The 27,398-nt window shown below is 35.3% G+C and overlaps 1 protein-coding gene across 5 annotated transcripts; it reads left to right on the top strand.

Annotated features, from left to right (window-relative positions):
- On the top strand, window positions 1-26,146 carry LOC121855394 (arrestin domain-containing protein 3-like). Of its 5 annotated transcripts, none has more exons than XM_042350290.1 (11): window positions 1-132; window positions 3,914-4,033; window positions 4,792-4,938; window positions 5,382-5,596; window positions 7,126-7,308; window positions 7,792-7,974; window positions 9,632-10,169; window positions 10,948-11,094; window positions 11,960-12,109; window positions 16,056-16,106; window positions 20,285-20,419. In XM_042350290.1, the coding sequence occupies exons 2-10, from the start codon at window positions 3,922-3,924 to the stop codon at window positions 16,076-16,078; spliced, it is 1,698 nt and encodes a 565-aa protein (XP_042206224.1). In that variant the 5' UTR covers window positions 1-132; window positions 3,914-3,921; the 3' UTR covers window positions 16,079-16,106; window positions 20,285-20,419. The 5 variants fall into 5 exon arrangements, with proteins under 5 accessions (XP_042206224.1, XP_042206226.1, XP_042206221.1 ...); XM_042350292.1 differs by having other exon boundaries at window positions 16,056-16,110; XM_042350287.1 differs by lacking the exon at window positions 16,056-16,106 and having other exon boundaries at window positions 20,285-26,146.
- The last annotated feature ends 1,252 nt before the right edge of the window (window positions 26,147-27,398 follow it).

The raw sequence follows: 27,398 nt of genomic DNA, 5'->3' as shown, positions 1-27,398 counted from the left end.
TGCAGACTCAGGCTCAGCTGCAACAAGCAGTGCCCAGGACTCAAGCTTCCTAGAACACCATATAACACTGCAAGATACAAACGGGGGGTTGTATATCACCTTCATTACAACTATACAGAAAGATTTTGTCGTGTACGTATTCTGGAGGTTTTCCTTATTAATTCCTTTGCAATATATGATTTCTTTCACTCGTTAATGTTGTAAAGTGTAAAAGTTAAGGTATTTATAAGGCAGTATGGGAAATGGGCGTTGTGGCCAGGGGGACCTTGAGTGAAGGACACAAGCTGACTGTTGTATAACGTGACCCACTCACTGTCAGACACTCAAGGATTGTGTAAAGTAATGTTAAAAATAGCCTGATAATTATTTATATTATTCACCTCAACGAAACAAAAGTTGGAGTTAGTGTACAAAAATTTTCATAAAGCCTATGGCATTTTAGCCAGCTGTTATAATATACAGTGTAAGAGAAGTGGTAATACTTCTGTTAGCTTTTACAAAAGCTGGGTAATTATATAGGACTAACCTGCAAGTGAAATTGATTTAAAACAATTATAAAAACGCCGGATTTTCACTGTTAAATTATAGTGGACACCGTTGTAGTTTGTGGAAATATGTTTAAAACTGGAAATTTTAAAATTAAACTCTACCTAACATTTGTGGGTATGAAAAACAGACCTAACCAAACAAACCTACCTAACCTTACCTAACTTTCTTACCGAGGGGCTCTGCCTCCCGGACCCCCTTGTATATTAAACAGAAAGAACTTACTACGATATGGTGAAATTTTAGGCATTTTCTGGACGTGAGATGATACGGCCGCATCGGTGCTATGCACCCTGGGCGGCGGAGTGATTTACTGTGTTGGCGGGTTCCACAATAAATTATTATCATATCAGAACTCACTGATGAAATTAATGTAAGAAAATAAACAGTCTCTATCTAAAGGAACAATGCCGTGATCTTTAAACAATTGAAGGGTCTCGTTGTCTTGACCCCAAAATTCACAAATTACGTCCATGTAAGATCGGCGACAACCTTCACACGACATGCTGAAAACGAACTGCCCCAAGCGCGGGAAAAGCCCCTAGGTACAAGAGGCAGCAGAGCATGGTCTCAGTACCGCCCCCAAGACAAATTAGTGCGCACCTAGGCGCCTAATTATCTATGAAACGAACAACTTCCACAATAAATGATTATCATATTAGAACTCGCTGATGAAAAATAATGTAAGAAAATAAACAGTAATAAAAATAACTTGCTCTCTGATTAGTCCTATATATATTAACCAAAAGTTGAAATACACTTAGTCTCAAAATTTGTAATACAGGGGTATTAAAGAAAAAACTTACCAGTGGATTTAGGGTAACATTGATATGAAATTTTTTCCTATACAGTACTACACTAGCATTATGTTTTTTTGGTTAATATTGATGTATTTTTGGTTAATATTGATGACGTTTTGGTTAATATTGGCAACTGATCCGTCAGCGCGTTATTTATTTTGACGTTTATTTTCTTATACATACAATATTTTCATCAGTGAGTTCTGATGTGATAATTATTTCTTGTGTGGTAATGTGGTGGTGACGTCTCATCTCAGGATGTAAACGGCCACTCATATTAACGTATTTCAAAACACTCCGGATCGACGCCGATGCTCAGTGTACTGTATGCTTATGAGCCGTTTGGTACTGGCGGCTTCTCTCTGGTCCACAAAAAAATTAATTTTTACACCCTATAATGCACTATAATACACTGGCCATGCAAATTCCAAGGTGTATGAGACAGTCTGGAGGACACAGCGGCAGATCCTGTAGCTGAGGCCGTTCAGCCGAAATCTCCACAAGGTATCACCAGGTATCTGTAAGTTCCTTCTGTTTATTATACTGGGGGTCTGGGGGGGTGGAGCCCCATGGCTAGGAAGTTAGGTAAGGTTGGGTAAGTTTGTTTGGTTAGGTTGGTGAGGTTTTCTTACAATGCTTCTGCTGCTTTTTTTTCTTATCAACTAGGGTTAGGTTAGCTTTAATATGAAATAACTAATTTTTAATACATTTTCACAAACTACGACAGTGTTCACTATAAAACACAGTGAAATTAAGGCAGTTTTATAATTGTTTTCTATGAAAAATCGGCGGCAGATCAGTCATCAATAATTACCTTGCTACAAATGATGACATTCAAACTCAAGCATGATTGGCATTGATAGGCCCTCTGGAGGTGACGATTCGTCAGGTGGAATCAGCGTAGGGTAATACAAAGCCGATGGCTGACATGAGAAGGAGTTGTTTGATTTCGTTAATTTTTTCCTCAGATGCTCTTTGGATGTTTGTAAGTAATAAAAATAATAAGACAACTTTTTATTTGGTTTGTTATAAGTATTTTAATTATTTCTTTTTCTAGTTTTTCTGTATCTACGATCATAAATCGCCTGTAGTGGGCAAGGTATGAAGGATGAGGGATATTGCGGGCTAAAATACAGTGAAAAACTGTTCGTATGACACTTAAATGATTTCTACATGCTTAGTATGCAAAGAAATTAATTATTCACCATAAATATTCCATGTTGGTGCATGTTGTTGTCTGATCTTTGTTTGTTTATGCTCGGTCCGACTGTACTCTCATGTCCGCAAAAAAAAAAAAATTAAAATTTCACCATGTTGCTTCAGAAAAGCTGCTTTTATTGGTACCAGATCTCAAAGTAAATACTGTACAGTACTTTCTGTTTAATATGGCAGGGCCCGGCTGGGAAGTTAGGTAAGGTTAGGTAGGTTTCATTGGTTGTTTAGGTCAAGTTCTATTAGGTTCTTTGCATTGTCGTATCATTTTTATAACTTATTATCATCATTCAAAGAACGTGGAAGAAATGAACAAAATCGAACACCGTGTTCTGGTGCTAGCCATCTCCTCCAGGCTAGATTAGGTTAGTGTTGTGTACAGCCAGTCCTTGATTTATGACAGGGATGCGTTCCTGGACCCTGATCGTAAGTTGATTTGTTGGTAAGTCAGAACAGTGTTAATGCCATAATTTAGGTTAGGTAAAGCACAACCCTGCCCATACAAAACAACAATAATATCCCATACAGAACAAAGAATGTAAATACAGTAAATTAAGTGATGTTAAGCAATATAGAATACAGACTGTAATGAAAATAATGTAAACAAATGGATTTTAATTACAAATTTTTGCGAGGAATGAATTGGATTCCTGTTTGTAAGTGCGGATGATAGTAAGTCAGACAGTAGTAACTCGGGGACTGCCTTTATTTTGCAATAATGTCTGATCTTTTTGCCTAACCTAACCTAACGTATCTTATTAATAAGGATGTATGACTCACAAGATTTGATAAATTACATTTTTGTTACCCTGAGGATAAGGCTTACCGTATGTTGATTGTGGGCGGGGGATGATTCTTCAAGTGATCTTATTTTTTGTTTCACTGAAACTACATGGAGAGGAAATCTTACTTTATTCATAATTTCTAAATTTTGGGGGTTAAAATTTATGGGTAAGAAATATATTGAATGATACAATATATATATATATATATATATATATATATATATATATATATATATATTATATAACAGTGGTCTGGATTAACCAGCTTCCTAACAAAAAATCTCTTTAGAAGAAAACTTATACCTTACCAAAATAATAGCCCAAATCAGGTGGGGGAATCGCACTTTTCATACTTTGGTTTCCCCAGTTTTCTCGTAAGACGTTCCATCCTGTCCGGCCAACATTGATGGTGTGTTTGTTGGTGATTCAACTGTTTTTACATGAGCAAGAACATTTTATAGTCATTAGCAGATTAGGTTAGGATAGCTGTGGGAGGTTAGGTTATGCTTGGTAGGATGGGTCGTTAATATAGTACAGTATATAATACAGGGTATAATCTTTTGTCCACAGGAGACGAGATGCCATCCACAATTGCAATCGTATTTGACAATCCTTCAGCGGTGTTCTTCTCTGGGCAGGCCATCACTGGTAATGTTCAGGTGACATGTGACAAACCTAAATCATGCAGAGGTTAGTTGCTGTTCTGTGAACAGTATATCTTATTTCAATATATTTATTTAAGGTAATCTTATTCAGGAATTGGAAGAAGGCTTTTTGTGTGTAAGTACTGTATATGTCGATCTTCATCTGCTTTTCTGACATTACTCGGTGCCATAGTGGACAGGGTCTGTAACATGGATTTAAAGTTAATTTTTGGAACATATTATTCTGACTGCTATTCCCCAATGGGGAGGAAGGGGGATTCACCACACTCCATCAAAAAGAGCCTTTGCTTCTCCTAACTGAAGTCTTAATTTGTTTTATAATTAAATTGAAGCATGACAGAAGTATTTATCACAGAATGAAGATTAGCATATGATCTTGTTTCATCAACATGCTCTAGTTATAGTTCATACCAATGTACAATGTACTGTATATGCTTTTGACCCACTTAAGTTTGTTAACAGGATTTTACCCCAAAAATATAGAATATATTTAACTTAAAGCAATGAAATTTTGGAGCCTTCAGTTTATGCATTTGTACTTTTTCTGATTAGCTTCTCTGGCTGTTTAGATTTTGGATTCCGTATTTTTGTATAATTATTCCAACTTGATGATAGTGGGGGCATCTATATTTGCAAATACCTGTACACCTCAAGATCCTCCATATTTTATCTTCATGTACAACTTGATGTTATGGTTATGACTGTTTTGGGATGTGTCATTAATTTTCAAATATACTGTATTAGCAAAAAAAAAAATTTTAAATGGTGTATTCTGATTTTCAGGCATTGAGGTGAAGTTCAGAGGATTTGGAAAAGTGCATTGGACAGAACGTCGAACAAGTGGGTCAGGTGATGACAGAAAAACAGAGACAAGACATTACACCAGCCATGAGAGCTATTATGAAATGAACTACTGGGTCTTAGGAAATGGTTTGTGAATTGTTTACCACATTTCAGTACATTTAAACCTCACTAATTGAAAATTACCCAGATTTTGAACAAATTTATGATTTTTTAAATTTCAGGCAACCTCCAAATGATTTAACATTGAGTCAAATAAAAGAGAATGGTCCATTATCTCACTTGTGATATGACTCACTAACATCTACTTTGGTCTCATCTTCAAATTTTAAAGGAATATAGACTTGTAGTGTACTGTACGTACTCACTTCTACGTTACCCAGGCAGGGAATTGGTTTCCAAGAGACCAATGGCAATTAAGAAAGAGCTAATGTCAGAGGAATTTCAGATAGAGTTAATGGCTTTACAACAGTCTTTCCCCATTGTAGTTTGGTAATATCATAGCTTGCGAGGCCACAATGTTTACTTTTAAACTTATTGGTTTAGTAAACTGAAATATTTGTAATTTGCAGGTCAGTCAACCTCAGAACTTCCCCCTGGTACACATGTATTTAACTTCAGTTTCCTGCTTCCCAAGGGGATTCCTTCATCCTTTGAATCCCATATTGGCAAAGTGCGTCATCAGTGTAAGGCCAAGATGGACATACCCTGGAAGGTTGATAAGACATGCCTCAGGCCATATTCAGTCAACACCTTATATGATCTCAATATAGATCCTCAGGCAGTGGTAAGTATTAATTTTACAAGGCAAGAATAACCAAAATGCAGCTGATTGACAGTTTCAATATCTTGGAGCAGCCAGGAGCCAGATAATGAAGCCATGTCACCAGCCGCAAATAAAACGAAGCCTAGAATTGCTTTTGTTGTCCTTGTGGTGCGGTAGTACAGTAGAACGTCTATATGACACTACATGGGTTCCAAGAGAGGTCGCTTTAAACCGAATTCGCACTAAATCGAAGTGTTGTTTCAACAGAATAATTTAGTTTGGGACTTGAGGAAGACACAAAATACTAAAAAGACTGAGAGTCTACCCAGATGCATCTCCTAGATTCCTAGAATAAACAAAACATTGTTTTTTGTAGTATTATGTTAAACGAACACTCATAAATCAACACAGCTAAAATTAAGGGATGCGAAATGGTCTGTTTACTGGCTGGGAAGATGAAGGGGAGGGAGGGAGATGAAGTAATATGTTTGACAGTTGATGCCAAGGTCTTGTGCTTATTTATTTATCTGTCCTTAAGAGTGACTTTAAGTTTTTCTCTTATAAAATGTCACTGAACTGACATGGGAGAATACAAAGGGTATAATTAACATTGCTGGAATTATTATAAGATAGTGATTAATTTGTATCTAAACATGCTATAGCTCGCATTAGACATACAAATTTTAGTTCTAATTTAAGAATTTTATTACATAGAGCAAAATTTTTTATCTCTTGTGTAAAATATATGACGTTTATATTCAAATCATTCGCTGTCTTGCGAGGATCCCAGCAATACAAATTATGTTCTCCTAACTTTAGTCTGTGACATTATATAAGATAAAAACTTTTAAGTCTATAACACCAAACCCTGGCTGGGAAGGAGGGAGGGAGGGAGGGGAAGGAAATGACAGTGACATGTTTGACAGTTGGCGCCGAAGGTCGAGTGAAGAAAAATAAATTAAAATTAAAAAAATATATTTTGGTATTTTGCAGGTCATTGTTATTGTTGTGGAGTGAAACAGCTGGAACCACATGGTCCCACCAGCCCTGCCTGCATCACAATGATGTACAGAATAACTAAGGATTAGAACCTATTCCCTTTTACTCATTGTTTAATCAACCTTTGATTTGACCCTAGTTTTTTTAAATGATTGGTATAAACCAAGAAATAATTTGTAGCAAGGCAACACCAATGAGTCTTAGCCGTGACCGCCACCACCACACCAGCTGATGCTATTAACAGTGTTTTCATCTCTGAAACTTAATTCTCTCTAGTTACCAACTCCTATGAGAAATAAGATAAAATAATATATACTAGTGCTACTTCGTCACTGGGCTCTACTGTCTACACAAGCATGGAAAATGGATGTTAATGATGATTTTGATGACTACTTTTGTTCAAAATAATTAACTTTTATTTATTAAGAATTTTCAATTTTGATGTGTCCACCAGAGCAGTGTCATTTGATGACTCAATTCCTGTTTACATCCAACATCCCTGTTTATTGTATCTATGTGTTTTGGTAAAATGGAGTCTTTATATTTTTTAGTTACCAATAGAGTGCACCAAACATGACTACACCTGCTGCTGGTTTTGTCGTAGTGGTCCTATGTCACTGGTACTGCGCCTTGACCGATCAGGATTTGTTCCTGGGGAGAAGATGATTATAAATGCTGAATGTTCAAATATGACCAATGTCAAGATCAACTCCACAAAGGCTGTGATACACCAAGTGAGTACAGTATATCTTTTGTAACTTTTGCACGTGCCATGAATACTTGAGATTATATTCCCACTGAAAGATATAGTATTGTACACAGTAAACAATGGAATATAGTGTCAACTAGATACTGTACAGAGTTGGCCTCCTGTCCATGGGGTCACTAGTTCTCTCCGCTCACCCAGTTGTAAAGGGATACTGTACTTGACTTTACAGTTAGGGAAGTGAGGCGGTCAGGTGCAGTTTCAGCCACACTACCTCCCTTTTTTCTCGCTCTGTCTCTCTCAAATAGTTTTGAAATGAAAAAAAAAGGAAGAATGTGAGGAGGCTTATCATTACAAGGATTAAATAGACTTCATAATTATGTTACCCATTCAGTACAGGATATGACCTAAATATTTGGGTTAATTTATATGTATCCAGTAATACATATTAGGATAAATGTACCATATGTCTATATTTTTAAGTGTTACATATTTGTTTATTTTTTACCAGACGATAACTTACCATGCAGAAGGGAGTCGTAAGAAAGAACATAGAAAAGTTGCTGAACTCAAGAGGCCTGAAATTAAACCAGGAGATGATGACATTTGGTCTGGTGTTGAGATGCTCATCCCAGCCCTTCCACCATCCCATCTTGAATTTTGTCGAATCATTGATATTGATTATGAATTTAAGGTGGGTGTGAGTCAATGGGTAAATTTTTTTGTGTGATAATTTTATATTAGGGGGTCCCCGGGTTACGAACGGGTTCCGTTCCTGAGGACGTTCTTAAGTCGGATTTGTACGTAAGTCAACACATGCTATGTGCATACTGTACTTACAGAACAATGTTTAAAATCCAACTACAGTATATCATAGCCTAAGTCCTTATATACATCTAAAATCGCTTAATTGAAGACAAAAGAAGAAATAGGGAATGACAAAATACAGTAAATGAAAGTAAAAAATAAGTCCTCAGGTAAATAAAATACACTGTAAATGTCAAGTTTAACCCCGTTCGTATCGTTGAGCGTTTGTAAGTCGGACATTCCTAAGTTGGGGCACATCTTGTATAATACTGTACAGGGGGTCACCGACCCTAAGGCTACTGGGCCAAGCTGTGAGGTGTTATGGCTGTTTTTCAAATGTATTTTTTGGGTAGATATACATAAATTTTTTCATTTATTTTTACTCATTTGCATGCACACACAATCCTACATACATACAGTATTATTAAATAAAAAGTAAAAGAAATAATTATCCTAGGGGAAAACACATAAAGGGAATACGCAACCAGGCCTCCACACGTGATATTTCCACGGGGATAACAAACCTAGGTTAACACACTTAGTCTCGTGTCGATCACGGTCACGGTAGACGGGTGTCGTGCAGGAGAACTCTGTAAGCGTGAATTAATTAACCATTTACTGTAGGTTTGATAGGCCAGCCTGGATTGCTCTTGTTGCAACCAGGCATCCACACGTGATATTTCCACGGGGATAACAAACCTAGGTTAACACGCTTAGTCTCGTGTCGACGACGGTTCACAGGACGGAGTGTGGTGGAGGACTCTGTGTGGTGTGGTGTCCCGCCCCCCCTTCAGGAGGGAGAGGCTGGAGGCGATCGTCTTAACTAACCCATGGCTCAGGGGATACTACTTAAAATGAGGTTTTTGGGTGTGAAGCTATGAACAGTACAACACTGTTTCACTGCCCACCCCCCTAAAGGCTGGCTGACATACACTAATTGAAAAATACATGTCCCAGTTATGCCTCGCCGGGCGTCTTATCTCTGGTAAAACAAACTTTGGAGTTGGTTGCGTGGGTAAGCCTAACGCAACCCATGACACACAGTGTAAGTGAAATTAAATGTGATCACCCGCCTTCAGTGAGGAGAGCGTGTGTCGGAGGTTGGCCGCGTGCTTGGTTTAAGTGAGAGCACTGTTACCCTGTGCAGTATATGATGGTTCCCCTAACCTGAACCATTTACATGTATTCTTATGGGAAAATTATGTTTAATTTACGCATTTTTTAATTAAGCGGTGGTTTTCAAGAACGTAACCCCCCACGTAAAATGAGAGGTGAGTGTATTTGGGTTCCTGGACTAGATACTGTGTAAAAAATTTTCTTAATTATTTACTTTCTGAAAGCCTCTTGGTCACAAGCATTTAGGATTTTTGATACGTAATCATGAGAATGATAGCCTATTACTGACCTCTTTTACTTTTGTAAGAAGTACTGAACTCATGCATGCATTTAGACAGATTTCTCCCTTTTCTTTCTCCTTTCCAGACGGAAATATTCACATTTGTTTTGTTTTTTTATTTTTCTGCCAACTTTTTTTCTTTTTTCAGTTTGAAATGGATCCCTCTGGGTGCCATACAGACATGGAATACGAAGCACCTATTGTGATAGGTTCCTTACCTCTGAAGCAGTACTTCAGTTCATTTATGTCTGCACCTGTCATGTATCCAGGTCAGCCCCCAGTAGCAGGATTTTCTCCTGTTCCTGGACAACCCCCAGCACCAGGGTTTGTTCCAGGTCAGCCAGGTGCCTCTGGTATGCCTCCTGCTTATCCTGGACAGCCACCTGCTCCAGGATATCCTGGACAGCCACCTGCTCCAGGATATCCTGGACAGCCACCTGCTCCAGGATATCCTGGACAGCCACCTGCTCCAGGATATCCTGGACAGCCACCTGCTCCTGGATACCCTGGGCAGCCACCATACAATCCAGGTCAGCCTGGGGCACCTGGAATTGGATTTCCAGGTGGTGTTCCAGTTGATCCAAATGCTACACCATTTAATCCCAACGTCCCAGCTCCTGCTTATCCTGGACCACCAGCTCCATCAGCACCAGTTTTCCCAGGTGCTCAGCAATACCCTGGAATGCGTAAGTTTACTTTCTTGGAGCCTATTTACATTTACTTAATGTGTATTAAAGAAATATGTTGAATACCTCATATCATTATTTTCTGCATATCTGTGCTGAATAGCCACTTGGCACTTAACAAAATATATTTTTTTGTTCAATCCAGATTGTGACGCCTGGCACTTAACAAAATATATTTTTATGTAAAATGTTGTACTACTGTACACTTTTTTACAAATACTGAATCACACAGCAAGTTGTCTTACTTGAAACATGTGCAGCAATTAATTGTGCCCAAACCATAGAAATTTCTCGCTGACTGATAATATGAGACGGACCATAGCAGATCAATATGTAATTTAGTATGCAACTTCGTAACTTAATACATTTATATCTGAATTGTTTAGTCTGAGTTTATATATTGTACTTTTCTTTTACAGCCTTTTTTGTATTTATGTAATTCTGTTTCCATTTTAAGGGAATTTTAATTCTGAGAAAATTCAGGTACCTGTATATAGTTGGTCAAATACAGTATTTACAAATTTATGGCACAATAGACCATGTTGAATGGGAAGCTTTTTACAGAGAAAAGTTTTAAGTTTCACTAAATTTATACTTGATAAAAGGAAAAGACGATCACATGTTACCAGTAAAGTGGATGGATGATAATCTGTGGTAGTCACTTCATTACTGGTTTGATGGATGAAATCTGGTGCATTTTTGTATGAACTTTACAACTCTTCCAATATGACTGGTACTACCCTGTATATTAATACTGTATATCTTGAAATTCCCACAGCTCTGCCAACTTACAACCAATGTATGTTTGGATTAACCAGATACCACGAGGGTGATAGTGATGATGAGAACAATGATCTTAATGGAACCAAATTTGCCCCTCAGTATGTCTCATATTCTTTAGTGAACTCAAAGCACCAGCAGTCAGGTAAGTTTTAAGATTATTTTTGATCATTTGATGGTACAGTATGTAAATTAGAAATGAAAAACATTGCATCATTGACTGATCCTAAATGTACTTTGTTCCCTCTGTCTCTCTCCCTCCCTCCATCCATCATCTTTAAAATCACCTGTTCCTACAGTCTACCACAAAAGATTCTGAATCTTTGCACTTATAATTTGAAGACATAGTAGATAAGTATTCATAATATGGGTCATGTGTGTTTATTTTCTGTCTTCTACCATATTTGGAACACCTTGTATGCATACTGTACTGTACTTAATACAAACATCTAGATTTTTATGGAGCAAAAAAAAACCAGAATCAACTTTTCCTCCTCATGTCCATATTCCCAATTAACTGTTTGATTATAATACAGTATAAACTGTTAAAGGCTGGTAAGATATTATAATGAAGAGTATTGTGCTGTATTTATTATTGGGGTGTAGCTGTACTGTACTGCCTTTATTTTTGTAGTTTTTTACAATATATTTGGTATCTACAAGAGTAAAGATGGTCTTATGGACAAGTGGATTTACAAACAAGCCTCAGGAACATAACTCATTCATAAGCAGAGGAGCATCTGTGTACGTACACCCAAATTTTTCATTAAGAACGTGTGTGGCATTTAAGGCAGTTTATGGATGTTATTTATTGTAGGAATATATCTCTAGTTATATAATGGGAGTCTGGGAAAATGTGCTTCATTTTACAAAAAAAAAAATCTATTTACCCCCAAATTTTTCAGGAATGAAACACAATCATAAATCAGGGAATGCCTGTAGTTACTAGATACATCATAAGTAGACTTTTTTTATGAGACTTGATTTGACTGAGACTATTGGTGTGGCAGGTATTGGTTCCATGGCGGTTGTCGGTGGTCTGGCAGCAGTTGGTGGTATGGCGGTAGCTGGTGGTATGGCAGCAAAAGCAGCACACAAGCGAAAGGGAAGTTCCAGCAGCAGTTCCAGCAGCAGTTCAAACAGTGAGCATGTAACAGGAGGTAAGTTGAATGCAATGAAAATAAAGTTGATTGCATTATTTCGTCATTGGGGATATTCAGTTGTACAGTAGAAATAAGATTATACAGTCCATAGAGATTCCCATGACATGGTCAAAGGTATTTAGAGAATAGTGATTAAGAATGAGGGTAAGAAACACAAGAGTGATGTAAAGATATAACAACAAACTGAAGCAGAAGCTATAAAATGCCACAAATAGGAAAGTCTCCGGAACTGAACCGCGTGATCCAAGTGCGGTCTCACAAGCGCAAAATATAGTTTTAGGATAACCTCGCTAGTCTTATAAGTGACACTCCTTTGTATGAAGCCGTTTGTTATGATGAGAAATAAAATAAAACAAGGTATCAAGATGAAGTTATTTACTCCACTGTATATTTTATAATTTGTATTTTAAAATACCGTAATGGATACTGAGACTTGATAAAGCTTGACAATGTGCATGACAGATATATCAAGGGTAGGTGGGATTTTTTTTTGTAGGGGGGAGGGGGCTGGTCCCCAACCTCCTGAATTTGTTATATTCTTTGATAACTGTTGATTCACTGTGGAGCGAATGATAGGCTCTTTAAATAAATTTCAGGTAATCCCAAAAGTGTTAACTTCTATATTCATGTTAAATACTGGAACTTTCCTACTACAGTATTATAAACGGTAAGGTCAAAACCAAGGAACTAGACTGGTAAGCCTAAGGGACTTCTATAACAAATCTCATAAAATCAACCCTGTATATCAAGAAAAATTAAATAAGCTAAAGCATCATTTTGACCCTCATGGGGACACCATCTTCACCAGAAGAAAATATATAACTTTCAATGCACGATGTACTCAGGACATATTAGACCTTGCTGATAATCTATAAGTTTTAAGCAAAATAAGTTTAAGGATATAACATCCTCATAAAACATGTTTAAAGGTAATTGTAACTCAACACTTGTTTTATGGTTGGGATACTAGTCTTTGGGTGATGGAAGTGCCCATGTAAAGGATCTGTTTATAATGGGGACCACCAGTTTATCAAATGCCTCTGTATATGTACAAAGAGAGGGAAGGTGTCAAGTAATTGGTGATTTTATGCGTATGTGATATGAACATTATCCCTAATTTTGTTGAGTTTTATAGCAAGTACAGGTATTAGGGGATCAGGTGGTGAGTTTGTGCACTTATCCTGATATCAGATAACCCAGTTGCTACATTTATTTAGATTGAGTCATTCAGAATCCTTGGTAGTTTCTTTTGTTCATTTGTGGTACAGTATATTATGACCTGTCTTACATGACTACATGTACAGTACATTAGTAAGCTTTTACCCCCAAAGACATTCTAAATAGAATGAAAGTTTTCTGGGAAGTGATGTAATCTAGTTGGTCAGGAAGAAAGTGGGATATTGAAAAAACTTAGATTTTGAAATTATTTTATAAGTAGACTTACAGTGAAGAAGGAAACGTAGAGTAAAAATATTCTTTTGACCATCTCATGGCTCATCTATGGACATGTTTCTTGCATCTCTCTTTATTTTTAGCATGGAGTGAGTTTTCTTTTTCGAGTGTGTTATTTCTGTTTTTAAAAGCATGGTTTAACAACTTCTTTTCAGACAACATTTTCACTTCAAGAATTTCTATAATTGAACAAAAAACATGTACAGTAGTTGAGTTTAATCCACATTCCACTATTATATAACAATACCTTCAGTAAGATTAATTTTCATGATGGTGTATACAGTATTACTGTACTATGGAGCCCACTGTATTATTACTTCAAGCAGAATGTTTGTAAGGATTTAACAAATGAAAAGAAAGATAGAAAAGACTAAGCATATGAAGTCCTATCTTATGTCTGGATAAAGATGCAAATATAACTTGTGAGGCTGTCGTCACTTTGCTTGATGTCACTTGTATTGCCATACATGTAAGTGTTAACATCCACAGTTTATCTTAACACTACCAGAGAAAAGTCATTATAACACTGCATTAATAGATTAAGATGGGCATTATACATATTATAAGAAAGGACCATAACTTGTCTGAAAGGATTTGGGCTGCTAGATTATAGTTATTGATATATAGATCAGCATAAATGCATTAAGGTAGGGAAAATACATAAACCAAGGCAACTGATTGTAAGAGGCTGTATTCAAATTTATATGAAACTTAAGGAAATATCTTGTAAAGACAGCTTAATGTTTAGTGAGATTTAATTGGCAACTGTGTACAGTATAGTACAGATTGGACAAGAAATATTAGTAGGAGAAACATTTAAGAAATGGGCAAGGTAATTCTTGAAATACTGACACGAATAAATTTATAAATTACTGTGAAGATCGTTGATTGACTGTGGTGTCCTTAACCTCTGAATAAAATTGTCTGGTATGAGTCAAATAAAATAGTATCATTGACATCCAGGTAGTGAAGTGGGTTAACCCTTTGGTTGCATAGTTGATTTCCAGCTGCATTCCTAAGGAGCTTCATTCTCTTGTAAAATATGAAAATGTTAACTTTTCTTTTTTAACTGAATTTCTAACAGAGTTCTTAAGTTTAGTCATAACATCCTACTTATTGGAAAGACACATCCCAGCTGTCAAAACTTTATTCTCTCACTTGAAACTTTATGGCCCTCTGCCATATGTTGAAGACAACAATGCTAATCTGTATTATAGTATGGTGTATCCTCACTGCCCCTAACATCAGGCCTATGGGACCTATTTTCATGAGACAGTGAGGGTTCATATAGTAGTAATTCTTGACATATAATCATGGATTGAGTCTGTCCTGAATCAGAAGTTTTCAGACGACTTGGATTTTGAAGTTAAGATCTAGAAACATTTAATTAGCATTGGTGTGGCTTGGGCTAATCTTTTGATCAGTCTGCCTCCCCACTGCAAGTGCAACCTTAAAAAAGACCACATATCAAGTGGGAGTTGGCCTGATGGTCAGTAGAAGGCATGGAGGGTAGCAAGTCAGGGCATGCTGTACATGGTATTAAATGGGTTAGCCACCTTAAATATGGTGTCTAGAATCACTCAGATAGTTCCAACTAATGTCTGCTACCCATTTGAAGGAGAAAAGGTGTCCAAGTCACTGAACTACAAGCTCAGTTATATAAAGAGATTTCAGAGTCAATCTTGCATTTTTGACTTAACACACTCTTCTTGGTTAATTGAATATGGGAGGAAGTTGTCAAAAAAAGCTCTTAAGTGCTTGTGTAACATATCAATCCAAAAGGGGAGCACAGACTAAAACTGTCATAGTATAAGTGAATATAAGGACAACCATTGAGAAGAAAAAAAAACCAGACTGGACATGTCAACATCTGACATATTTCCCCACAATACAGTGTTTATCTAAGTGATCTGTAAGTGATACGACCTGAAGTCCTAAGAATGATGTGTCTTGCAGCTTGCAGGCCTGAAGCACATTGCTGGTGTGTCTACAGTTTTTGTCTTTTTACATTATATATGAAAGTCTTTACATCTAAAGATGCCTCTTATGGACAAAGTTGTGATTGGATGGTGCAGCTAATTCATGAATACATCCCAAACACCTGTGTATTGAATTTTCTGGATCTAGACTTGCAATCTTTGTTAGCAAATCAGTACTGGTATACATAATGCATTAGTTTTCACACTTGCTTCCATGGATAAGTTTGTGGAAGTCTTTACTGTTGTCAGTATTTTCCACATCTAAACATACAGTAATGTTTTAGTGAAAATTAGTAAATTCTTGAACCTGATGTGAAAATGAACAGGAATATTTTTCTGCACTAATTATAATTTTTCAGTAATTGTAGTATCTTTTGTCTTGTTCTACTTATTTTGCATTTACTAACATTATGAATTTGAGGGAAAACACTTTGATAGCATGTACAGGTATTGCAGTGTTTTAATCATAGTGTTAGAAAGTATTCACATTTCTCTGGTTTCTCCCAACGAAGACAAGGTGAATCTCGTCAAGTGAACAGCATGAATTGTCATCAACATTTTGAGTAGGTAAATAAGTTTTTGTGAATATTTTGTAAATACTCTACCTTAAATTTGGATATTGGTTACTAACCTTTCAGTAACTAGATATACCAGGATTTATAGACTAATGCTAGTAATTTTCATCTACACCAGGCATGGGCAACCTTTCCTCAGTCAAGGGCTGCATTGCGATTTAGGTATTTTTCTGCTGGCCTACCCACCAAAATTTATATCCTATCTAACTCAGAAGTAATGTTAATATTGTTTTAGCTTGGACAGTCAAGCAATATTTTCAGTTTACAATCAGTCTTTTTCACATTCGTGAAACAAATCCATCATAATAATTTTTAGAGTAATATGGTATTGTTTCTTGGCATTTAACAGAAGATGAGTGAAGAATTCTGTGAATACGTTGATTTTTCCTACACTTACAGCATTTTTCTTATAAGACAGACTCACACCCACCAGAATAATGCCAATGTTGATCACGACTGGATAACGTCAGTCAACATTGCGCTTGCGTGATGCACAGATAACATCTCCTCACAGAGACGAAGACTGAAAACTACTTAAAATCAATTAAATTAAATTCTGTCGCTATTATTCATTTCCGCCATGTACAGTATATATGGAGTTCAAAATGCTGAGAATAGCGAGATCTAAATGTTTCAGTAGTTTATAATTTTCGGGGGCATTATGTTTGAAAGTAAAATAACACCGAATTGTGTTAAGATTATTCTTTTAATAAATATTGCTTTACTCACCATAAACTGGCTGCATGTATCTGAACCACAGGCCACATTAAATAGAATTTCTCAATCATTCCACGGGCCGAACAAACACATGATCCGGGTCGCAGGTTGTCCATACCTGATCTACACCATTTCATGCTTATACTCTTTCACAGTGAAGATATGTTTCAGAGCATGTACAGCATATAGATATCATAGTTTAAATTTTGTAATTGAGGATTGTTTAATTTTCTGCCCCTCTAGGGTACCATTGTAGTACTGTACTAGGATAGTCAGATTGTGTTAAATATTTTATCTTGTGTTTGTCAGGGGGAGAAGCCAAGCCTTTTTTCCAATCAAAAGTTTCAGAGGTTAAGTTCACCAAGAAACCCATCCTTTGTAAATAAGCTAACTTACCCAGGGAACATATCTGGAGCATGTGTGGTACTGTACTGTACCTCCTTTTTCCACTATTTAAGCTGGATAATCAGTAATATGAGCCACCTGTAATAGGTTGTTAAGATTAGAAATGGAAGATTGATCCTGCTATTCTCTTTTCTACCAGAATCTGTACCAAGTCAGCTCAGATATCCTTCCTCATATTTTGGGCTCATGATTAATCAGCTGGTAATGGTGGCCTGAGGTTCCTATTAGGTGGACTTACTTTAGTTAGACATGTTGCCCCCAGAGAGCAGCCTTTGCTTTGAATATCTTTCTTTTGAGGGTAAAGGAAGGAGTCACGAGATCAGCCCTAAGCAATATTCAGGACTAATTCAATGAACCCAGAGCCCCGACAATATGGAATTAGCAGGGGGATTCAATGTGTGTTGAACCTCCCTAATTTCGGTTTTTCATGAACAGCAAACTCCCATGGTCTGCACACTTAGGAAATCCTGTAATGCATTAAAAATTTCTAATTAGTTGTATCAGAGAGTTCCGGGTTTGAGAGATTCCGGCTAATGGAGATATTACTGTATATTAAAACCAATACATACTGTAAATGTACTGTACTGAAATTTAAAAGAATACATAATACTGTACCTCTTTACTATCAGATTTTATACTGTTGGAATAAAACAATGGCAGTGCTCAGCAGCACATCATTGATTTCATTTGAAATTTTTTTGTATTTTGAAATATTAATTTATCAGTGTACAGTGAGTTCTGCTATAACACGTGTTTTGACAACGCGAATTGGCTCTAACGCGATTTATGAAAAGAGGAACGATATTTGTATAACGCGAACGCTTGTTTTGCTGTAACGCGATTTTTGCTTACTATGTCTCCAATTTTGTGGTATTAACTGTGAATATGGTAAAGAAGAATATCTCCTAGAAACATTCTGGTGATCGCATTCCCAGTGTTGATCGTAAAAGAAAGGCTATAACCCTTGAAGAGAAGCTCGATGTTATCAACCTCAAAATCACCCTTCTCCCCCATCAAGTTATACTGTATTCATATTTTTTCAAGGTAAAGTGTTACATTTACTGTATGATTTCATTTATTTAGACTGTGCTAACCTTTGTGTTAGGCTAACTACTAATTTTTTTCAATTTCGAGTAGTAATCTGCACCTAACCCTATTTTCTCCATAAGCCCTGTTATTTCTATTACGCGAATTTCTATAACAATATGTTTTACAAGAACACAACTATCGCGTTATAGCAGAACTGACTGTACCCTGTATAATCCCTCTTGTTGTAATACTGAGAAGGCAACATATATCTTTTATTTTATTCTTTAGTGTGCTAGTTGCTGGTGTTAATGAATGCAAGGAAGATGAAAAATATTACCGAGTGCTGCACAGTACATACAGTATCTTATGGCCCTCTGTACTGTACTGTAGTTTCCACCTTATTATATCTTGCATGTAAATTTCCAAGAACTGGAAAATTCTATGATCCGGCTTTGCTTAGGCTCCAAAATTGCTGGGTTAGAGAGGTTGAACCTATAAAAATATTGTTACTATTACAGTATTTTATTTCAGGAATAATATATACAGTAAACCCCCGCTTTACGCGGTTTCACTTTACGCGTTTCCACGTTTACGCGGTACCCTGCCGAAACCGGAATGCTCACTTTCCGCGGTGTGTGTACCCTTTTACGCGGAGAGCGGCGCGAGCAGGGTGCGCACAAGGTCGCCCAGTCATCAAAACATTACCGAGTTCTTCACCCGCCACCCACCACAGCCGGCCCAAGTTAGTGATAGTGATAATGATAGTGAGGATATGGACTTATATGGACTTTGAGGGGTTTGACAAAGAGGCCCTGCAAGCCTCTGTGGTGGATAGTGATACAATTGATACAAGTGATACAGGTAAGGGCCAATAATCTGCCCTCTGCCTCGGAACCAATCCCCCATCCCCGTGTGCCCAGCCATCTTTTCTACTAATGTAAGTGTTAAAAAACCTAATATTATTGATATTTCTCTTAATTATTAATTGTGTGTGCATACCATCATAAAATTAAGAAGTTATTTTTACTACAACGTAGGTATTGTGTCCGAAAAAGTGGAGTTTGGGGGTCGGCCCGGTCTCTATTTCAATTAATCCCATATGTTATGTTGTTCACTTTACGCGTTTCTCACTTTACGCGGGCCGCCGTGGGTTCAATTGACCGCGTAAAGTGAGGGTTCACTGTATATATATTTTTTATTCATTATTTGACCAGTTTGACAAAATTTAGCCTTTATTCAAGGGTACTGTAATAACACCTTATTGTATCTAAACACGCTGGCAGTCATTTGCAGTGATTGCTGTCAGTGCTGCATATTATGAAAAGAAAAATCTGGATTTAACAACAGTACTGTAGTTTTATAAATTTTAATCTTAATGTAATTAACTTAAGAACAGGACAAGTGATGGTACAGTACCCAACATGTGACTGAAATATGTTTACCGGGTACTTCATATGCTTTTCCAAACCTAGAAGTTGTAATCTGAGATGAATTGCATCTTTAGTTTTTTTCTTTTACGGTACATGCTAAGTCATCTCTTATGATGTGCTGTGCTGTAACATTTGTAGGATAAAATCCTGTCCAACTTTATTTTGGAGAAAAGGGTGAAAGAGAGGGCTTCGTTTTTCTTAAACAGCAATTGGAAAATATGGGTGGTGATATTTTTCAGAACTATTATAGAAGCTTTGAAATAGCTTATATGCATGTTGCCACACTTCTTGTTATGTGCAAAATGTTGTATTGGATGTAGAGTTATTAGACTATGTCTTCAGTTAATGCTATGTATATTTATGTTAAAGATCAGTATCATTAATGTGTCATGGCTGCTCTCTGGTTAATATTTTAATTTGTTATTGCACACTGTTTTAATTATTATAATGTTTTTGACATATGAAAATGTCTTTAGGTAGAGAGCAATTTCTTATAATACAGTACAGTACTAACTTATGTACAGTATACTCTTTGTGTGTCAGGTTACATATGTGCGAGAACATTTATTGTTAATCAATTTACAGAGGACAATACGGACAATACACCACTCATCGTCCACCACCATCATGAGCACCACTATCACTCTGATTCTGACCATGAACATGACGAACCCAAAGAGCCAGAGCCAGTGCCAGTACATGTTTCTGACCATGAACACAAGTCTGAGAGTAGTAGTAGTAGTAGTAGTAGTAGCAGCAGTAGTGATAATGAACCAGAACCTGAACCAGAGCCTGAACCAGAGAAGGAGCCTGAACCTGAACCCGAGGAGGAACCCGAGGAGGAACCCGAAGAGGAACCCGAGGAGGAACCCGAAGAGGAACCAGAGGAGGCGCCAGAGGAGGACTGTGGTGATGATGAATAATATTAAGATACGTACTATATATTACTTTCATAACTTCAAATTAAAATTTTTAATAATTAATGGTCCTGTTAGAATGTCAAGTTTATCTCTCATAAATGTGATGGTTCTAAGTTCTAATACTTTCCAATTACTGTATAAAATTGCATATTTGTGTGCATAATATCCTTTAGATTGTTCAAATAAAAATTTGAGTTGAAGAATACTTCTCTAGCACTAAGTATAATGGCCTTATATTGTTATACAGTACTCAATATTGCTCAGAAAGGGTTTACACCTATATTAGTTGTTTTTGTTTCTAAACTTTTGAGAAGGCCTTAATATAAGACTTCAATTAATGAATCTTGGTGATACGTAGATAATGTAATTTGAGGAAAATAGTAAGAATAAGATAAATGTTTCAACCATTTAAAAAAAAGCCATCACATATTAGCACAACATTAAGATGGTAGCAGCAGTTGAATCAGTAGATATTTGTTGTGTTTATTTCTGATATATAATATTGAATTTTTATTTTAGTGGTTTTTAATACTACAGGTGTATTTGAAATTGGAGTAATACTCCAAGTAATATTACCCCTGGTAGTATTGCTATTTTTCCTAGATTATAATTTTATAAGTATAAAAGTATTATTATGAATATATGTACCATTTAATGGAATACCCAGTACCATAGTTGATTTCATTAAGTTGCATCATACGATTGCATAAAAGTTATTGTATGTCCTGTTTATGAAATAAATTCCCCAAATTATCTTCAAAAAGATTAATATAAACACACGTTATTGTAAGTGTCTTGCTCACGGACCTAAATAACTATGCAAATTTCAATGGAATGCATCACTATGGATAGGTAGATTTAAGAACAAATTCCATGTTGCATTAAGAACAAGCAAACTTTTAATGTCGGTGGACTGTTGAAGCTCACTATGGAGCATTTTACCCGTTTGTTTCGCTGGCAATGGTTGTGTGTGCTGTTTATGTACTCAGGTAATTCATCCTTGCAACAGAGCTATTCGTTTAAAGAAATTCTCATCAGATCCTTTTGTAGGAATATACTGTACAATTGCCCACAGTTATAGTGTTGCACCCAATAATATTTGTACTCGACATTTGTGCTAAGTAATATGATAGATGTAATATCTGTAAAGAAGGTTCGACTATGATTCTGATGTTGCCTTGTGTTGGGAAAGCCACCGAGGAGTGAAACACTATACCTGTGGCCAACTGTACATGTACTGTATGTGTACTAAATCAAAACAATTATATTTTGCATGTTTTCACTTGGAATTAACAGAATCTTTCCTCAGATTTATTTGTAAATTAAAGATTGAATGATCTGAAATTTTAATATACTAATAAGTTTGTATTATTAGTTTCTTTTTTTTTAATACGAGTACAGTATAGGTTTTAACTATTAAACTACAATATTGTACGGTACTCCAAAAAGCAATGTTCTGTAAACTCAGCTTTGTGTGACAGAATTTTCTTCCAAAGGTAATCAACTTGGCTCTGATTATGTCAGAAGTTCATGACACGTAATAGATCTCCATATTTGGTTTAATTGTTGTGTATTTGTTTTCTCATGGATTTAACTCTTTATAATCCATCAAATGTGAAGTATAAGATCTGCATGTTGTAGTTTTGAAATATACAAAACTTATAAAATGACTTTATTTTAAGTTACAGTATAGTTAATTAGGGAATGTACTGGTTCCTTCATAGTTATATTTCACAGAGCAGTTTCACCATCTGCAAAATATCATGTGTAAGATGCTCTTATAATGATGATTCTGACATTTAGTCTGCATGTGAATGTCTTACATCTTCTTTAATTAGGCTTAGACAGTAACAAAAGGTAAATTAGGAGGATGTCACTATCACATTACACTATATATTGGCACAATAATTTGTAAGTTTAGTAAATTATCTCTCATATGCATAAAATTTATTGAAATATACGAGTTTGCCTCTAAAAGAAGCACTTAAGCACCACTGGAGCCAAAAACAGATGGATAACCAGTTATGACAATATGGTTGAAAGTCCCTTTAAAGTGCATAGGTACTCTTGAATTGTCATAAGAATCACAACCTCATTTTAATGTTTATTGTTATCAGTAGAAATTTTAAATTGGTTCTTCTGCATAAAATAATGGGTGCCAGAAAATGCAGGTATTTTTAGTGATTATCAAAATGCAATAATCTCTTGAACTAAATATTATATTATTTTTTTTATTATGGTACTGTATTATTAAATGCCAACATGAATTTTGTGTTTATAATGAAAGCTTTCCTGTTTTAGTCTCTTATGCACCTTCTTTACATTCATACCCCAATACTATTAAGCATTTACAAAAAATTTGAGATACAGTATTATAAATTATTTATTGATATCATACTAGCTTAATATGGTAGTCATAAGCTACAAAATGAAGAGAAAAATAATTATAAAGATATCTTTATTTATTCAAGAGTTATAAAATTTTTATAATCAATATACTTTAACCACCTGTTTTCTGACATTTTTATGTTTTGGGCTCTTTGACCGTTCTCTCTCAGGGTGCCTCATATTGAAGTGCATTCATATACAGATGCTTACCCGATATACAGTATTGTAGGGTTACGTGTATGTTATATATATTTAAGGCTCACATTTAGTAGATCTCTTCCATTGACATCTGCCATGCATGTTCCTTAAAGTTTTTAAATATTTTATATTATTTTCAAATCTTAATGACTTGATTCAATTTGAAAGGTCCATGACAGTCTTCTTTCAGTGAAGAGAATATTTGCAATCATCTACAGTATATTTCAACCAAAGTGTCAAATCAAGATTTTTTTTCCTCCATTTGATATCCTGAAGGTTTTAATCAATATTGTTATGGATAGTGGATTTGGGGGGCCCTTACATCCAAATGGTAAATGATTTAGAATATTTCTTGTAAGTAGAGTATAATGTAAATTTTGTGCACAAAATTTTATAAATCAAAATGTAACTTTTAAGTGTGTTTCCCAGTGATATGTTGGACATGTACTGGAAAATTCAGTCAATGATGCAAAGTTGCTTGAATACAATGAGAAGGAAGGAAAAACTTTTAGACTTAAATACAGTATAATGATATTTCTTTTTTGAAGTGGCCATACAGGTACTAACAGTCCATCACTGTCCTATTAATCCTTGTGCAGTGTCAGACAAAGTACAGTCACACTAATAATACTCAGAGCTTTCATTCACCTATGTAAAACTGCTTCACTTGTTCTGAGGGAACAATTATTACTATGTTACTGTATTAACATGAAATTTTTTAATACTTAAGTATATTTTAGAAGTACAATCAGCCAAAGGCGACCCCACCCTGGGTCTCGTGCTCACAACTTTACCTTGCAATACTTGGTAAAGGAAGGCTGTATGTAAAGGTGATTTTTATTCATATGTGTGCTGCTCATGCCTTTGTTATTAAGTAATACTTTTCTGCACTTTGGTGGAATATTTTTGTCGACCGTAAGTGACTAATCATGCAATAATTTCCTTTATGTGGTTGTGTTGCTTTTTTTTCTGCACTTAGGTGATTTGTTGGTGCTTATGCAGTCTCACTTAGGACCTTTTTAGAATGGATTTTTAAATGTCAGTGTTTCAGGTACCTATCCTCTATTTTTCCCTACTTAGAAACTGCCAGAGGAATGAGCTTGAATATTGAGGTTCCTAAATGTAATTTTGTTCAAATTTATTCGATGGATGTTTTTCCTTCCTACAAATCCAAGACAAGTGCCTGTCAACTTACATCTCTTAACATAAAAACTTGAGCCAAAATCAATTTGGAGATTTCCCTGACTGTATATTAGAGAAACCATATTGAATTGTGGTCATTTGACTTGTTTTACTTATTGTTGATGGTTGAACACATGACCATTGCCAGTTACTTAGTTACTTGCTAAAACTTTCAAGTTACTTTGTTGGTAATTGTTAAAGACAAATATAATTCCATAACCTTTCAGTGTAATTTATTAATATCATTTTAAGTTGTGTGTCATCAGTAATAGGTTGAGTACTTAGATGAATTTCATTTCAATATTACGTATCTAGAAATGATAATTAGATCCTTGTACTGCATACTAGACTCTCTTCTATATACTGAACTGAATAAGTTTTCTAATTAATGTTCAAAGAATTTTGCATATTTAGGTTATTTTTTCTTTTTCTTAAATTATGAAAATTTTTCTTGCTGGTGTTATGTCTCAAATTATCAAAGCTATATCATCTAGATACTTCACATGATAAAATTGGAGAAATAGACTATACTGTACTTATACATCTAATTTCTATGTAGAAAATCAAGAAGAAATACAGTACTGTATTATATTCCTCAGACTGTCGAAAGAAAGAGATGTGTGACTTTGTATTATGGTTTAAATCTATCGCTTAAGTTTTTCTAAGTCTACTGTAACTTCACAGCATCTTTATTATTGTGTCATACAGTACGTATTGTGCCACAGTATTATTTTTAAATATTGGTTTAAAGAATAGTTTTAAATAATTGTTTGTCCATTTGTTAGAGTTGACAATGAGGTCTGTGGTTCTCTCTGCTTGGTTTTCCATATCATCTTAGCTACTGTTATTGTTAATGATTTGTTACTTTTAGAATACCACTTGTTCTTTGTAGTTCATTAGTAATATGTACAGTAGAATCCCAGTTATCCGGTACCTGGGTAACCTGTAGATTCAACAAAACTGGCTCCAAAATAAAATAATAAAAATAATAATAATAATAATAATAATAATTTATAAAAAATCAGCTAGAATCTTAAGTCTGAATATCGTGCACAATGAGGGTGAGCTGCCATATTTATTGCTATGATACACAAAGTAATCAATATGTACATAGCATATATAAAATACATTAGCACATATTTTATAAGCAACGTGACCCAGTTCAGGCAGTGAAACAGCTGACTCACAGACATATGGCTGCTGCACTAGCTGTGTGTATGCTGTGACGTCATGTCGGGAAGGAGCTCAACCACGCAGTTATAGCCCAGTAACTCACTGCCTCATAACACATTCACTTTCCACATATCCCCTTCATTTTTTCTTATTTTAAAGTTTTATATTATATTTTCCAGATTTCTAAGCTGCAATAGAATATTTTAATGATTTTTCCAGAACTTTCATACACACATACATTCATTTACACACCACTGCTTTTAATTTTTCTTATTTTATAGTTTATATTATATTTTCTTTATTTCTAAGCCGCATCATTTATTGAGAGTGGAATAAGTGTTAAAGAAGTACATTTTTCTGAGACACAAATTTGAGAGGTCAATCTGTAGCACTATGCATTGTAGGATTTATTGGGGATGCTAAGAGTGAGTTTCAACTAACCGGAAAAACTCTTTATCCGGTACCACTCAATCCCAGTAAATGCCGGATAACTGGGAGTCTACTGTGTGTACTCTGTATTCGAGTATATATATATATATATATATATATATATATATATATATATATATATATATATATATATATATATATATATATATATATATATATATATATATATATATATATATATATATATATATATATATATATATATATATATATAGTGACCCTATTTTGCTGACGGTTAACGAAATTTAGGTTAGCGAACTGCCTTCCATAAGGATCTTCAATTAGGTTAACGAACAAAAAATTGGTTAAATTTCTTCTGAACCGACACTCAACATGTTTTCGCTTGCACTGACCGGACAACCAGCTTTAGTATCAGTCCGCCAATACATTAATCGGTTCTAGGGCTTAAATTCCTTACTATTTTAGTAAATATCAAGAAGTTTATACTATTCAATAATTTTAAAAGTTTAATATTAAATTTTTTAGTCATTTTAACAATTATTGAACATAATTGAAGGTAAAGTGACTAGTTTAATGTGCAGCATCCAGCCTCTTAACACAGCAAACAGGTGTTAGTCTCTCTCTGTTTTCACTGGAGGTAACATCTTGCTTGAGACTCTCTTCAACTAAACACTTTTTTTCTGTGTTTCCAAGCAAATTATTGGTCATTTTGAAATATATTTTACATATTGACAATATATAATGCAGTGCAGTGTTGATTTAAAGAAAATAATCTTGAATTACACCAATAGAGCTAAAATTTTATGGGTGAAATGGCGCCATGGGGTGACTTCTCTTCCACCCCAATGCCTTCTCTTCTTCCTTCTCCTGCACCCCCATTCTAAATCCCATCATCATCATCATCATCATCCAGGAGCCTTCTACATACACACCTCAAAGTAAGTGAACTTTTCTACCATTTTTGTTGAATTTAGGAAATTTTCGGTTGAGCTGGAACCAATTACCCAAAAACCCATTGAAACAATGGTTTCGGTTAACGAACTTTTCGGTTAACGAACAACCTCTGGAACGATTGAGTTCGTTGACACCGGATCACTGTATATATATATATATATATATATATATATATATATATATATATATATATATATATATATATATATATATATATATATATATATATATATATATATATTGAAGCCATTTATTCCTAAACTTGGTTGAAACTTAGTGATTAAACTGGGTATTGGTAAAAATTTTGCACCAATATGATTTTGAAGCAAGGTCAAAGTACCTGCATGTATGCATGTGTACACATGGAAACAAAACACACACACACACACACACACACAATGATACACAACACACATGTGTATTGAATGGATACACACCTACATACATACACATGACACATATGCTTACACTAA

Source organism: Homarus americanus, unplaced genomic scaffold (assembly GCF_018991925.1).
Source record: "Homarus americanus isolate GMGI-L3 unplaced genomic scaffold, GMGI_Hamer_2.0 scaffold41444, whole genome shotgun sequence".
NCBI lineage: Eukaryota > Metazoa > Arthropoda > Malacostraca > Decapoda > Nephropidae > Homarus > Homarus americanus.
Note: the sequence above shows the minus strand (reverse complement) of the source record. Positions and strands in the feature narration are given on the sequence as shown.